The sequence below is a fragment of the Dysidea avara genome, chromosome 5, assembly GCF_963678975.1.
Source record: "Dysidea avara chromosome 5, odDysAvar1.4, whole genome shotgun sequence".
NCBI classification, from domain to species: Eukaryota; Metazoa; Porifera; class Demospongiae; order Dictyoceratida; family Dysideidae; genus Dysidea; species Dysidea avara.
In genome coordinates, this window is record NC_089276.1 from 13,453,449 (window position 1) to 13,470,127 (window position 16,679).

General features: G+C 36.0%; 2 protein-coding genes across 2 annotated transcripts; both read left to right on the forward strand.

Annotated features, from left to right (window-relative positions):
* Window positions 1-7,188: 7,188 nt before the first annotated feature.
* Window positions 7,189-10,009, forward strand: LOC136255017 (uncharacterized). The gene is made up of 2 exons (XM_066047738.1): window positions 7,189-9,937; window positions 9,996-10,009. The coding sequence occupies exons 1-2, from the start codon at window positions 7,189-7,191 to the stop codon at window positions 10,007-10,009; spliced, it is 2,763 nt and encodes a 920-aa protein (XP_065903810.1).
* On the forward strand, window positions 9,956-12,811 carry LOC136256787 (uncharacterized). Its single transcript, XM_066049814.1, has 2 exons — window positions 9,956-10,896; window positions 12,427-12,811. Exons 1-2 carry the CDS (start codon window positions 10,231-10,233, stop codon window positions 12,538-12,540), a joined length of 780 nt encoding a protein of 259 aa, XP_065905886.1. The 5' UTR covers window positions 9,956-10,230; the 3' UTR covers window positions 12,541-12,811.
* The last annotated feature ends 3,868 nt before the right edge of the window (window positions 12,812-16,679 follow it).

Genomic DNA, 16,679 nt, shown 5'->3' on the forward strand with positions numbered 1-16,679 from the left:
TGGATAAAATTGGCGTGGATTTTTGAATGCCGTCAAGTTCAGCCAGATGGCAAAAAAAGAATTTTGAAATTATATTAAGTGTGGCAGTAGTTGAACCCATGCATGCCAGACCTGTTTGACTTGGAAGAGATACCTTGGCATTGCTGCTGTATGCTCCAGCAGCTTTTCAAGTTTGAAGTTTCATTTTTGTGATGTGACAGCTGGAAATTGCTCCTGACTATGCAGCTAATGATGGCTTGGGTTTAGAGTACAGTTAATAGAAAAGGTTTAGACTGACCATCGCAGCTATAAAAACACTTCCTTCGAGGTATAGTAAAAAATTTGCAGGTAATTACCTTTACCAATTATATACATATAGCTTTCAGAATTAGCTCTACCAATTATATATATATAAAGATTAAATGAAGTTTCTTGTATTACAAACATATAAGACTTTATATTCTGTTTTATATAAAACAGAACATAAAGTCTTATGTTTGTAATAGAAGGAACTTCATTTAATCTAATAGTTTTACAAAATGGTAATTCTGAAAGTCTACCAATTACCAGCACCAGCACTGATAGCCTAACATACATTCTACACTAATACTTATAAGGGTTCAGTCTCATCTGCCACAAGATATACAATGGCGGATCCAGGATGGGGAATTTGGGGCAAATGCCCCCCCCTTCAAGAAATTGCATACAAGATCGAGATACTCTAATAGAGCAGTCAGTTACTCTAATAAAGCAGTCACAATGTTCATGAGGCAGTGTAGCTTACCTATGAAGCTATAAATAGGATTTTATTTTACATAACAGACGTGATATATTGGTAAAGGATCACTAGCTCACTAGCTATTATTGTTGTGACCTTTTTTTTTTTTTGGTCTTCAACTGTTTTTCAGCAAGGTGCCCCCCCTTCTTTCCAAACTCTGGATCCGCCCCTGATATATGTAACAATGAGAAGTCAAGTTGTGGAGAGGTGACTACTAATTATAGTATCTGCATATGTATACAGTTACTGTACATTCATGTAGAAGAACTTATAATATGTTTCTGTATATGTTTCAGAAATTATTCCAGCAGGAATATAGCTAATGCTAATCCTTTGAAGCATGAGTGTGGTACATAAATTATTTATGGATTATATGTGTGTGTTACACTGTAACTATTTTGTAGTTATTTTATCTTCAATAGCTTGTTGATGTGTCTAGATATAGATACACATATTTACTTTCATATGAAATTTTCACTTTCAAAGTAAAGTGTTATCCCATAGTAGAGGCTATCACTGTGTATGTATATTAGTGTGCACTGTTCAGCATACAATGTGAAGCTGTAGTCTTATGATTCATCTACACAACGTCCGAGGATCCATACTTTGTTTAGCAAAGAATTTCTTTCTTTGGAAGGTAAATTATAAACTTCCTTTATAATTAGAATGATGTTGCTTATTCTTACAACTAGCTACCAACTTTAAACTTTAGCAGACAGCTTTAAATTTGTTTTGCATAATAAACTTACTGATATGGTAAAAATCATAAGGATCAACCACCTCACATTGGTCCTGCTATGCTTTCTTCTACCAACAGCGCTAGCAGTGGAATCAGTATGGCATTATCAGTACAAGATATCAACATCTCATGGATATCACTTTGATGAATGCCAAAAGATGAACCATACAGTGTATCATTGTAGTTCCCTAAAGCAAGTTTTTAACCTACTGGCTCAAAGTTATAGCTCAGTTGACATCGTTCTGGACCCAGGTATTTATAACCTTACATCATCATACAATGTAACTAACTTACATCACATTCGAATAAGTTCCAAGAATGCTACAATACAGTGTGGCCTAAGTGTTGATGATTCTGGCACAGGAATTGCATTTATTCGAGTTTCTAATTTAACCATTGAACACGTAAACATCATAGGATGTGGAATGAGACATGCAAGTACTGTGTTTGGAAAAGACAAAATCATCCTGGTACGTAGTGCTTTGTTTGTTCAAAACAGCACCAGCATCTCTTTATGCAACATGAGTATTTCTAATAGCAATGGAACAGGATTGATAATGTATGATACCAATGGAACAGTGAGCATTACAGAAACATCCTTTATTAACAATAAACTGAATGTAACAGAACAAGGATTACTTACAGCTGGTGGTGGCGGAATCTACATTCATTTCACAAATTGTACATCAGGACTTGTTGCTTGTGATCCTAATAGTAACCTATACAACAAACATACTATGTACGTGATTGACAAATGCATCTTTCAAAATAACAACGCTTCTTACCCTCTTAATGATAGTGATATTGGTAATATTCCTAGTGAAACTTCTGTAACATTTGGCAGTGGAGGTGGAATATCTGTTTGGTTTTATGGTAACGCTAGCAACAACATTATCCATATTTTGCATTCATCATTTATTAACAACAGTGCTGGTCTAGGTGGTGGAATCAACATACGCAATAAACAGAATGCATACTACAACTTTGTCAAAATAGCACACTGCTTCTTTACCAACAATACTTCTAGTAGGGAAGGAGGAGGTGCAGGATTATCAATGGGATACGAAACCTACCAGGACAGGGCTAAAACTACACATAACAAATACATTGTAGATAATTGTTCATTCACACAGAATCAAGCAGTAAATGGAGTTGGTGGAGGTGTAACATTGTTTGGAAGTCGTATGCAACATCCTACTAATCATTTCACAATTTGTAACTCACACTTTGCTCAGAACAAGGCATTGTTTGGTTCTGCCATTGAAGTTAACAGACAATATTATGAGTCTATTCTGGAAGGTACTACTTTTTCGCTTACAATTAAATACTGTAGTTTTATTAATAATAGTCTTGATTATCCTAAATTGCTGTCAACAAAAGTGAGCAGTGTTGGTGCAGTAGCCACATCTGGTGTAAACATTATTTTTAAAGGGAGTTTGCTATTTTCCGGCAACAACTCAACAGCTTTAGCAGTAGAAGGAGCAGTAATAGAGTTTTACAACAATTCTCAGATTAAATTTTATGACAACAATGGCGTCAATGGTGGCGGAATTCTGTTGACAAATGATGCGTGGATGAACATTTATCCTAACTGTAGTGTACACTTTGTCAGAAACACAGCTATGCACTACGGTGGAGCTATATATGTTAAACTGTCAACTCACTTTGATTATGTTCTGTCTCATGTATGTTTTTTCAGGTACTATCTAGAGTCTGTTCCTCCTGATAGATGGCATTTCAACTTTACTTTTATTAACAACACAGCTGGTAACAGTGACAATTCTGTGTTTGTCACTACACTAAAACCATGTCGCCGAGCATACAAGCAAGGATTTATAAAAACATTATTGGTGAATGGAAACATGCACCAGCATCCTCCCCATAATACCACTCCCAATGTAATTGTCACAGCACCTGATAAATTTAACTTTAGTACAAATGGTACACTTGCTATCATACCAGGAGAAGTCTTCAACTTAACAACGCAACTACGAGTAGTAGATGAACAAGGCCAAACAGTCAAGCCAATATATTTCATTGCTGCCTGTATTGGGCCTCTTTCGCCATATGTCATGCCACTATATCACCTAACAAATGGATCAATCCAAATTGCTGGAAAGCAGGGAGAAACTTGTCACCTACAATTGCAAACTCATGAGATTGCAACTACAATACAAATAACCATGTCAAAATGCCCACCAGGTTTCATGTTTAATGACAATGAATTGTTATGTGAATGTAAAGTTGATGGAACTCCTGCCATTAAAGGTTGTAATCTTGCAACTTTTCAAGCATACCTCGATCCATTTTATTGGATTGGATATCAAAACATTTCACAAAATCATACCAAGGACAATAATGTACAGTACATGTTGTATAGTTTCTGTCCATATAGATTCTGTTACAACAAAACCATAGCACAACATATACCTCTTCCACACTATGCAAGTCAATCCAGTCTTGACCATTTTGTGTGTAGTAACAGCAAAAGGACAGGTATTCTCTGTGCCAAATGTATTGATGGATACAGTGTTACAATGAACTCTCCTACGTTTATATGTCATCATTGCAGAAACCAATCCTTGGGAGTGTTATATCTAGTCTTGTCCTACATTTTACCGGTCAGCTTGTTATTTTATTTCATAATGGCTTACAACATAAGAATGACCACCGGACCAATTGGTGCATATTTATTTTTCTCGCAGATCATTAGCAGTCAGTTTCCTTTTATGGGACATTTCTCAGATGAATATCAAGCAACCTCAAGTGTGGTGATTGCAATTTACAGTATTTCTAACCTTAACTTTTTCCATCATAGTGTCTTCTCGTACTGTCTGTTTTCAAGTGCTGGAACTGTAGACATTTTGGCATTTAACTTACTCTTGTCTTTGTATCCGGTATTGCTTGTCTTTGTGTACTTTCTGTTTCGTCGGTTCTGCAACTGGACACATCATTGTCGCAGCAAGTTTAGACTGTCACGTAAATCAGTAACCCACGGAATTTGTGCCTTTCTTATTCTTAGTTTTGCAAAAATTAATGTATTAGCATTTGGATTGCTAAAGTCAGTTGACATGAATTACATGAATGGAACACTTTACAAAAGAGTAGTGTATTTTCAAGGAGATATTGAGTACTTCAGGAATGTACAATATAATGTGTACGCAACTGGGTCCCTTTTTATCATAGCAGTAGTCATCCTCATTCCTACTCTAATCTTAGTGCTACATCCCATTATGATAACTGTTGTTTCCTATTTCGAATGGGGAGATAGCAAATGTGTAGGGTTTGTTAACAAATTCCTCCTTATACATAAGTTAAAACCAGTGTTAGACTCGTTTCAAGGAGATTACAAAGATAATTTGTCTATCTTTGCTGGTTTACACTCATTTCTTTATCGCATTGTATTCTTCAGTATCATGGTAGCAGCATCAACACCAGATGTGGACCATCTTCTTTTATTAATGATGGCATTTTTTCTGGTTATTTTACTAATTCATGTACTGGTAATGCCATTCAAGAACTACATAGACAATGCTGCTTATTCTTTAGCATATTTGTCACTACTTGCTCTCTTGATTACTGAACATTTATCAACCTATGATGAATCCCTTGAGATGCTTACATGGCTGGAGATTGGCTTGTCACTACTACCCTTGACTTGTGCTATACTCCACTGCACTTGGAAACTGCTTGTGCTTGCAAGGATGTTGTGGAACAAACGAAGGCTCAGGGAATCAGAAATGGTAAGAACTATAATGCAACACTATCTATGGAGTATGCTGAACACTCATTATTTATTTATCCAATACCTCAAAAATCCCAAGTGATTATTGAATAGTTAATGCTATTGATTATATCCACAACTAGTGTTATTTGCACACACTTGTGTTCAGTTGTAGAAAACAATAATGCATGATTTTTGACTGTACACCTTAGCTGGCACAATGAGTTATTGCCACGGTGCAATATTTGGGTACCATAACAGGTAGCTAGTTTTATTGTGGATGATGGGAAGTTTGAATATTGCTGAGTTTAATGAATAGTATTATATTGGTTGTAGTAGTTTACTTGTATCCATTTCATTAGAATGATCACTACCACTCCTTTTCACATTTTCCAGAGAGAATCATAAGAAGTGGAGAAAGTGATGATTAAGTGACATCAGTAGACTGTACATTTCCTACTTTCATAGACAGAATTTATTGTTCTCTCTCATTGAAGTACTGTATCATGTATACAGAAACACATAATTAATATGTATATGCCACACAGCTTTGTTATTCTTTTAATATGCACTGCTTTCATATTTCAGTAAAACTTATTTCAGTCCACACAAAAACTTGTTTATTTCAAGCATATCGTACAAAGTATCACAAACATGGCATTGTATGATAAGAAAATTATATCGTAGTAGATTTAGTGAATAATATGTGTGTTGAGCACGGGTAACAATTGTAAACGCTTTGCCAATGAATATCAAAAGGTTTTATTTGTCCCCCCCCCCCTCCAGAAAAAGATTGGGTCATCTCGCCACCAACACGGTCTAAGAGTTTTGATGGCTTCTTACATTAACTGGCTTTCAGTAACCTTCTCCCAAAGAGTGATTATGATACGTGCGTTAACTTGCATTCTAATCGTGTATTTCCACAAAGAGTTCATAATTAGAATGAAATTACGGCTGCTGGAGGTATTCTAATCTAGTGGTAATGTGCCATCTATATTCATGTTTCTCTCTCTGCATTCTGTGAAGAGACAGATTCACTGAATAGTATGTTAGAACAGAGTTGAGAATAAGGACACACTATAAACTATTGAATCAACAACTGCTTATTTTCAGACATGTCTGTTGGTGTAATAACATGTCTATATATACTGTACTTTCAATTTCATAATAAACTGTGTAAGTGCTATAGGGAGATGAAGAATACAATACACAAACATGATTCATGTATATACAAATGTTTATATATGTTTATATACAGTAGGATTATCACAGCACATCACTAAGGACTGTATGCAGTTTCAAAATTCATTCCACGAGGGGATAGCTTGTAAAGTAAAGAAACGTAAGTGTTTTTCCTATTGTGTTTATCTGAAGGGATATTATAATGGGTTACTTCATGAGGTGTATCAATCTATGATCGCATGTGCATGACAACATTTGTAACATACAGCATATGTCACAAATGTTGTAGCCAAATTAGCTTGTTAGCTCAATGCACTTTGTTGAAGCGTGCAAGTAAGTTGCATAATTGCAAAAGCTTAATTGCAGGAATGTAGTTATTACAAAAATAATGTGGCTTTGTTGTCTAGCTTCATGCAGCCAACAGGATACCCATGCAGGAATTTGTGTGCTTTTGCAAACTGCTGCTGAGCCAGTGAACTACCAGCATGTATTAATGTACAGTATGCCGTTCCTTAATATATATAGAATATGTACTGATGTAAGTGTTTTTGTTGAAAAGAATAATAGGATCCAGTTGTCATACATGAAACGTATATGAGTTAGGACGTTGTACCTCAACCTTCTTGAGTGAAATCAAGTAATCGTGTATAGGTTAAACATTGTGTTAGTGTAAGATCATTTACATACATAGTGTATTTACTGTTGCTGTAATAAACTGTGCTTTGTCTATTTTAATTTTTCATCACACTTTCTAGCATTGAAATCACAGTGATTCACAATTTAATGATGCCGGTTATTCTATGCTTTATTTTACTGCCTGTTGTAGTATCTTCTCAAAGTTTCCAGTACAAGATATCTGTCTTGAACGAATTGCACTTTGAAAGTTGTAAGCAGTTAAACAGTAGTGATTATCAATGCGATTCCTTACAACAAGCACTGCAATTACTGTCAAACAGCTCTACTGATATTGTTCTGGATGCTAGTGTCCACCACCTTAAATTTTCAAACAACATTTCTGACTTACAAAACATTCGAATAAGATCCAAAACTGGCAAATATTCTACAATACAATGTGCTGTCAACACTAATGTTGACTATAATTTGGACACAGGAATTGCATTTATTCGAGTTAGAAACTTGGTCATTGAACATATAAATATCTTAGGATGTGGAATGAAACATGTCAGCAGTAATGAAATTAGATCAGGAGTGTTCATCGTAGTACGTAGTGCTCTGTATGTCCAAAACAGCACCAACATCGCTTTATACAACATGAGTATTTCTAACAGCAATGGAATTGGTTTACTAATATATGACACCAATGGAACAGTGAACATTACAAACACATTTTTTATTGGCAATAAACTAAATGTGGCTGAGCAAAACAAATCATTTACAGGTGGTGGTGGAGTCTATGTTCAATTCACAGAGTGCAGTCCAGGACTACATACATGTGATCCTCATAATAATCCGTACAGCACATTTTCTACCTATATAATAGATCACTGCAGATTTGAAGACAATGTTGCTGTTTATACCCTTGATGGTAGTCAGCCTGAAGAACTCACCAATAAAACTTTTATAACATTTGGCACCGGAGGTGGAATTTCCTATTGGATCTATGGTAATGCTTATGAAAATACTCTGCAAGTTAGAAGTTCATCATTTAATAGCAATATAGCTAATTTTGGTGCTGGCATTAATGTGCGCAGTAAGCAGAATGCAAAGCATAATCATATCAGCATTGAAAACTCTTCATTTACCAACAACACTGCAAATGGACAAGGAGGAGGTGGTGGTGTGGCAATGGGTTATGTTATTTACCAAGAAGGTGGAGAAAGCATGTACAATTCTTATGTCATAGCCAGTTGTATATTTCAGTATAACAAAGCACTAAATGGTGTTGGTGGAGGATTAGTAAGTTTTGGAAGCCGTGAACCACGAACAACGGAGCCAACTAATCGTTTTGAGATCTTAAACTCGCAGTTTATAGGCAATGAGGCAGTATATGGTTCAGCTATTGAACTAAATAAAGAATTTTTTGAGTCCATTTTGGTAGGAACCATCTTTACCTTGGTAATAGAAAACTGCAGTTTTATTAATAATGGTCTTAGAAGTACTTGCTTACGTTCCGCTAATGTTAGCAGTGTTGGAGCAATATCTTCATCTGGAGTCAACATAAGGTTTAGTGGAAGCACACTATTTTCTGGCAACAATGCAACAGCATTAGCAATAGATGGAGCATTGGTTGAATTTGGCCACAACAGTTTTACTAATTTTTCTGATAATCATGGGTTACACAGTGGTGGCATTCAATTAATAAGCAGTGCATGGATAAAAGTCTATCCCAACTGCACTGTGCTGTTCATTAGGAACACAGCTGTGCACTATGGTGGAGCCATATATGTAGAGCTCTCCACGCCATTTGACTATTTACTCTCTCACGTATGCTTTGTAAGGTACTACTCAGAAAGTACTCTACTGAGTGAATGGAACTTCACTTTCATTTTTGATAACAACAGGGCTGGAGAAAACAACAGTACCATGTTTGTTACAACAATTCAACCTTGCATAAAAGCATATTCAGAAAATATGATAGCTTCACTGGTTGTACATGGTCAAATCTCAAGCGCAAGTCACCTAATCATTGCAACTGCACCTGCTAAATTCATTATCACCAATAGCACAATCCCTCCAATTACACCAGGAGAAGTCTTTGACTTAAACTTTCAATTAGTGGATGAACTGGAACAAAATGTCACACCAGTGAACCTTATTGCCACTTGCAAGGAGTCTCATTCACCATACGTGATGTCACCGTACCACTTCACAAATGGAACAATACAAATAGCAGGAAAACCAACTGAAGTGTGTCATTTAACACTACAAACTGATACAAATTATCAAATATCTACTACACTACACATTACCTTATCAAATTGTCCCCCTGGTTTCACATATAATGAGAGAAAAGCACAATGTGAATGTATGGTGAACCGTAATCACCAGAATCCTGCAATAACTGGTTGTGAGCTCGCATCGTTTCAAGCATACTTTAATCAATTTTATTGGATAGGATACGACTCAGATAATTTAACCAACCTATTAACTAGTTCCTGTCCATATGGATACTGTTATAAGAGTGATTTCTCAGGGGAGCCACTTCTTCCTCGACATGCAAATAAGAGCAGCCTTGACCAGTTTGTGTGTGGTGACAGAAAAAGAACAGGTTTACTATGTGGTAGATGTATTGATGGATACAGTGTTGCATTGAATTCCCCAATATTCAAATGTCATCATTGTACAAACCATACTATTGGAATCTTGTACTTATTTTTGTCATGCCTGCTGCCAGTCAGTATATTATTTTATTTCATAATGGCTTACAACATTAGAATAACAACTGGACCAATCGGTGCTTTTCTGTTCTTTTCACAAGTTGTTAGCAGTCAATACCATTATGAATTTGATTGTTCTCTTAAAGATAATTCAAATGAAATACTGACTACTTCCAATATTATACTTTCAATTTACAGTGTGTCCAACCTTGATTTTTTCCATCATAACATCTTTTCATATTGTCTGTTTTCAAGTGCAGGCACTGTAGACATTTTAGCATTTAACTTGCTGCTATCTTTGTATCCGGTACTACTTGTCTTTGTGTACTTTTTGTTACGTCGACACTGTAATTGGACACGTCACTGTCGCAACAAGTTTAGGCTGTCACGTGGATCAGTGACCCATGGAATTTGTGCTTTTCTTATTCTTAGCTTTGCAAAAATTAATGCATTAGCCTTTGGAATATTAAATTCAGTTGATGTGAATTACATGAATGGAACACTACACAAAAGAGTAGTGTATCTTCAAGGAGATATTGAATACTTTAAAAATGCACGATATAATGTATATGCAGCTGGCTCCCTTTTCACAATAACAACAGTTGTCCTCATCCCTACTCTTATCTTAGTATTACATCCTATTATGATCAGTGTTGCTTCATTTTTCAAGTGGGGGGACAGTAAATTTATAACATTTATCAATAAATGTCTTTTTGTGAACAAATTAAAACCTTTACTTGATTCTTTCCAAGGAGATTACAAGGATAATTTATCACTCTTTGCTGGTTTACACTCATTTCTTTATCGCATTGTATTCTTCAGTGTTGTGGTAGTAGCATCAACATTAGATGTGAACCTCCTTGTGTTAATAACAGAATCGTTCTTACTAACTATTTTAGTAATTCATGTTGTGCTAATGCCATTCAAGAAGTCTGCAGATAATGCTGTTTACTCTTTGATGTATTCTACACTACTTGCCATCTTGATCATTGAGTATTATCTGTTCACAACTGGTGAATCATCTGATGGACTGCTATGGCTGCAGACTGCTTTGTTATCATTACCACTTGTCTGTGCCATAGTTTATTATTTCTGGAAACTGTTTGTGGTTGTACAAATGATGTGGAAGAAACACAGTCACAGGAGGTTGGAATTGGTAAGCTATGTTCACTTCATCAATCAGTAGCTCTAATTGTATCTTGATTGTACAATACAAACTGTAATATACTGTCTATAAGCTTAATCCTAATGATAAGAGTGATATAGATGCAAGTTGTTGCTGATGCTACTGCAGAGATATTCATTGTAATTAAATCCATGTAAGAAATATATGATTTGGATCCAGGGTTTGGCAAGGGGGTACACCAGTGTAGTAGATATATGGAGCAGGGGGTCTGATGGGGCTCAGGCCCCCAGAAGCACAATGTTTCAGGACTAAAATTTTTTGATGTAGAGTGGTTTTATGCACAAATATATATCTAAATCATACTGCTTTCTAAGTGGGCTACATTGATCAAGAGATAAGTGACAGTCATGACTAGTTTAGCTAGCTATAGATTATAGACCTAAAGAATGGCATATACACAAAACCATGTGCATTTCATTAGGCAAAATATTCTTAACAGGCTAAATGTGCCCATGCATGGGATAGTACTATAGAGATGCTAGATTTTGCATACTCAGCAACAATAGATTATTATCAATAGTCAATTGTGGTGACTGTTCTATTAGGGTATTCGACTGACTGCTCTATTTGAGTATCTTGACCTCGTATAATTTTTTGAGAGGGTGGGGGCACATGCCTGTCACTGTCCAACTGATATGCTATGTATATAAACACTGAAATTACTTATTGCTACTTCAAAACTTTCTGGTACTTTCAAAACTTTCTGGACTCTATTTAACATGTACAAAAATTATGAAGTGTGTATTTAGCCGGTCACTAGTCACAGTGCAAATAATTATTTAGCTGGTCGTTTGTTGTATAAACATTAGGAATTCAACCCTATAGTTAAGAAACATGGTTGTAGGATTAGGAACAGTACCCCTAGGATTAGGAACAGTGCCCCTAGGATTAGGAACAGCACCCTTAGGATTAGGAACAGCACTTCTAGGATTAGGAAAAGCACTCCCAGGATTAGGAACAGCACTTCTAGGATTAGGAACAGTGCTCTTAGGATTAGGAAGACACGCCACTAGGATTAGGGCACAGTTTTTAATCATTAGGGTATGGGTTAGACTATGTAGTATTTTTATATATGTAACATTTGAGAACAAGAAGAGTATAGCCAGCAAGCACTTGTGGTACAGTGGTAGAGCGTGGGCACTCCAAACCTGGATGTCCGTGTTCAAACATTGCTTGTGCAAATGTTTTTTTCTTCGTTTCTTATACCTTTTTGGTGTCACAATTTTTTCCAAGTTTTTTTAAAAACATAGCAATGACCAGCTAAACATCAACAGCCTAACATGTATGCAACCATTTGACTTTGACACATACTCTATTTCATGCATGGCTTTAATACTATTTCTTAACATGAAGCCAGTCTTTGCCTATGCCTATACATGCATACATACATACTGTTAGCATTGTCAAGTATTACATGGTAAATTGTAACTATACACAAGCATTAATAGACCTTGCTCACAGAAAATTATTATGTATGACTTTCATATTTTCTATACACAGGATGATCGCTACTACTCATTTTCACATTTTCCAGCAAGAGTTATAACGGTTAAAAACAACACCCATAGTGATGATGACGATGATGATAATGATAATGACCATGATGATAAGTGACATTAAGGACTTAATTTACAAAAAAATGTACCTTGCTGTAGCTGGTGCATATACTATTATATGTTCTTAAAAAAAGAAAACTTACCTGCACACAAACATGCCTGTGATGTATCATTATCCAAAAGTTAGTATTCAAACATTATACACAACACATAATCATTACACATTAAGTATACATTCATTGTCAACATATTGTATGCATATCATATTATATACTTTGCACCTCAACTCTAGTAATGACTGTACATATGTGCATGCATGCCCTCTTGAATATTGGATTACATTTACACAACCAGCTAGTCTCTCAAGTTCAGCCACAACATGATAGCATAATACGTAGTGATTCCTAATGATATAACATCAAGACCCACTGGTGGGTTAGAGTAACCAAATCATACACATACTTATCAAGAGTTTATTTTAAAGCATAAGGTCACAGCAGTGTAGTTAAGTAGAGTTACATATTTAAGTACCATACACAGTATATACATACAATAACAAATATAACATACATGTAGTCATGTGCTGTTGGCATATACATGTGTAGTACATGAAAAATTGACAGCAAACAAAATATATGTTATAAATATTCTTGTGGTTTTGAAGGTTGTGGCCAAGTAAAAGTCCACGGTCCCTCCTTGCACTCATATATGGCTTCAACTGATGTTTCTCATTAACAAGTCATTATCAATTTTACCAGTTGGGCACTGAAGGCCCGAGGGCTATGGGTGTATATATCATGCAGCAAAAATCCCAATGCAGTTATAGTATAACACTCTTTGCACACTCACCTGTAGGTGAAAGAACTACAGAGCACTCACCCTGCTCCTTTTATACATGAGTATCGGATTTAATAGTGGCTAATAGCCATTAGGACATTATTCATTATGCTTTACACACAGCAGCATAATTGTGAGAGTTGAGAGGTCTGTTACTTACTCTCTCAATAGCGAAATTAGTAGGCTTAATGTAAAACTAAAAACCGGATCCCGCAATTGCAAATTTTGGGCTGTGAGACACACAAATTCAGCGTTGATATCACAACCGCTTGCTGATCTCACGATTTCTCATGATTTTCAATAAAATTTCTAAGGCATGTTAAATCTCCTTAATTGAGCCCCAAAACGTCTTGATCATTTAATTAGATCTAGAATAGTGGGGCGCCTCTGTATCTTGAGCTGGAATATTTGGCAGTTTTCTGTATTTTTGACTGTGTCACAAGTGAATATGCTGTCAAACATTTTTAAACTCAATGAACTCATGAGCATTATTAGAAGGTGAAATCCTTTTGGGCAACACACATTTAAGGCAAAATCTTACCAGCAATGTTGTTTATTCCTTAATTTCTATTGTTGTGAGGTGAATTGTATGGAGAATCTGTGAACACCGAATTCACTGCTGGATACTGATCATTCAAGAAAGGAGAAGTGATTTCAACGATGAATCACTACTGACTGAGTGCATCTTATATTGAAAGACTGGCATGTGATTCAATGATGGAGCAAATATAGTAAGCTCTTAATAGAGTAGACTACACTATAGCATTTTTTTACAATTTGTTTCTACAGGGATGACAGCATCAGCCAAGGCTGTTCTTCAGCTGTGCTCTGAATTACACAATATGTTCCTGGTTTAACAGCTGGGCGGCCGGAGCAACGAGGGTAAAGTTTCTTGCTCAAGGAAACAACAGTAGTAGTAAGTCCCTGCTTGAGCATTGAACCTGTGATCTCTCGATAACCAGGCCGATGCCCTATCACCTGGGCTACTACTGCCCCCCTACCATAGAGGTATGTATTATAAGCTATGGTAAACAGAAGTATTGTACCCACATAGTTAGCTAGGTGTGCTTTTCAAACAATTTTTTTGTTAAAACAAATGTGTGTGCATGAGTCCTATCACAAAAATGGTAGGCTTCACAGCTGCATGAGGGATGGGTGACTGGCTGGCTTTCTCATGATGAGGTCTGCTTCCAGGTTGAGAGGTCTGAATTAAATAGCTATTTCAGTACTAGAAACTCACCTATTTATTACTCTAGTTGTTCTCTTTTATTGTTCCGTGGTCTGCTCAATGGCTGACATGTGGTTGGCATCCATGCATTGACCAAACAATTATTTTACTGATCATATGTCACTTAGTAACTGTCAACTAGTTGAAACTTTAGTCTCGTCACCCAGATCCTTCCTCAAGTGCGCTTGATATTATTAAAGCGTGTGTCAGAAAGGGTCTGTTGAACATCCCTATCCAGTTTAATTTTGTCTGGCCAATCCCCAAAATCTTGGGAGTGTTAATTGGTGCTGAATGACTATACAAGAGGTGAAGATTATGCCATTGCATCACAAAGCCACAAACCTCTGCTAGACCTTGAAGGGAACTGAGACATGGTACTCTTAGCCAAGCCTACCACGGTACCACCTCTACAACACTTACAAACACTACTCGACTACATCAAATGCAGTTCACATTTAGACTATAGCATCTACAAAAATCAGCTCTTCGCTTTGTATTTTCACCATGTGATGTCAGCAAACTTCTGTGTTTTTCTTTAGCTAGGTAGCTGGCCTGATGTTTTAGTAGTGCAAATTAAGTTTTGTCTATATATTATAGTCCACAATGAAGTTTACAAAATGGTCTATAGCTGCAGTTTTAGATAATAAGATTGCCCTATACTTCTAAAACAAAATTCCACCTGCTGGACAGGTGTCAGCATTGCATGGGCATGATTCCACAGCAATGGAAGTTTTAAATAGCTACATAGCAACCGTACAAAATATTATGTCAGTTTAATAACTCTGAAGTAATTATAACTATTGCAATTAAAAAATGAAGTCCACATGTATAACTCATCATTATCATTACGATGGTTTTGAAGACCAGCTAGATACATAGTATAGTAAGATGACTGGTGTACATGACAATCAGTTTGATCAGTGAGCACCATAGCTGGCCGGCTACATAAAAGGGGAAAATATCATGGAAGAATCTAGGAGCCTTTGTGCTCTCACACAGAGGATCTGATTCAAAGTAAACTGTTTTATTCATGCTGATAAACCTTTAAGCATTAACTTTATACAATAACACAGTGCCTTCTAATGCTACTTTCACTTGTTACTATAACAACTTCGTACGCAAAGACAGGGAAAGGGGAAATCAATGAAATCACAATGTTTCCTTTTATACTGTTGTTCGCTTCGTGATAAAAAATTTTGTGTAATATTTTCGTATGACTTATGTGAATGAGTGCTCTATTAAAGTAGTTTGATCTTATGTAAAAATTTTCCTGTAAGAAATTTTTGTACAAATTTTACAACAAAAAAAGCAAATTATGGTAGCATGTACAGCTGTGCTGGTACCTGTAAGTAGCCAGAATTTAGCTATCAATACGTATAGTAAATGTTGAGTCCAATATACATGTGTAGCAATATCTGCAAGCAATAGCATAACTGTCTTGTCAGTATTAAAATTGTAATTAAATTTGTTCCCATCAACTCTCAGACTGTTCCAGGCACTGCATACTCAGCAATTAGATTGTAAGAAATTTAAGTTTTCATCTCTTCACAAGCAAACCAAATTATCAGAATACAATCCCAAAATTTCTGCTATTATAAATCATCATAAGATAATGTAATCGCAGTTATTATATGTTTTTGGCAAACATTGTTAGCTATACAACAATTCTGTGTGGCCTATGTGTTGTGAGTCAATTGTGGTGCTAGTTTGTCTTGAAAGCAAAATCATCTGCTAAGATGTAGGAGACCATATAATCAAGGATATCCCCCTTGATCAATCCGTCTCCCTGGATACCATTATTCATGGTCTTCCAACATGGTTTATCAGGTTTGCCAGTCATTGTAGTATCTTTTGTGACTGGTACTGGATCATGACCATCAGGATATATGAGCATCTCTTTCCTGGTGTCTATATCCATTCCCTTTGCCATGAATTTACCTAAAATATAAGAATATGTATATTTGTTCATAATCAGCTTTCAGGACCTAACAGTATACAGGAAAACTTCTACTGTAACATGCAATTAAATACTTTCCAAAGTGAATGCAATTAAATGCAATTAAATACATTAACATGCAATTAGATACTTTCCAAAGTGAATTTCCAATTATTACTTCGGAAATTCCAGTCCA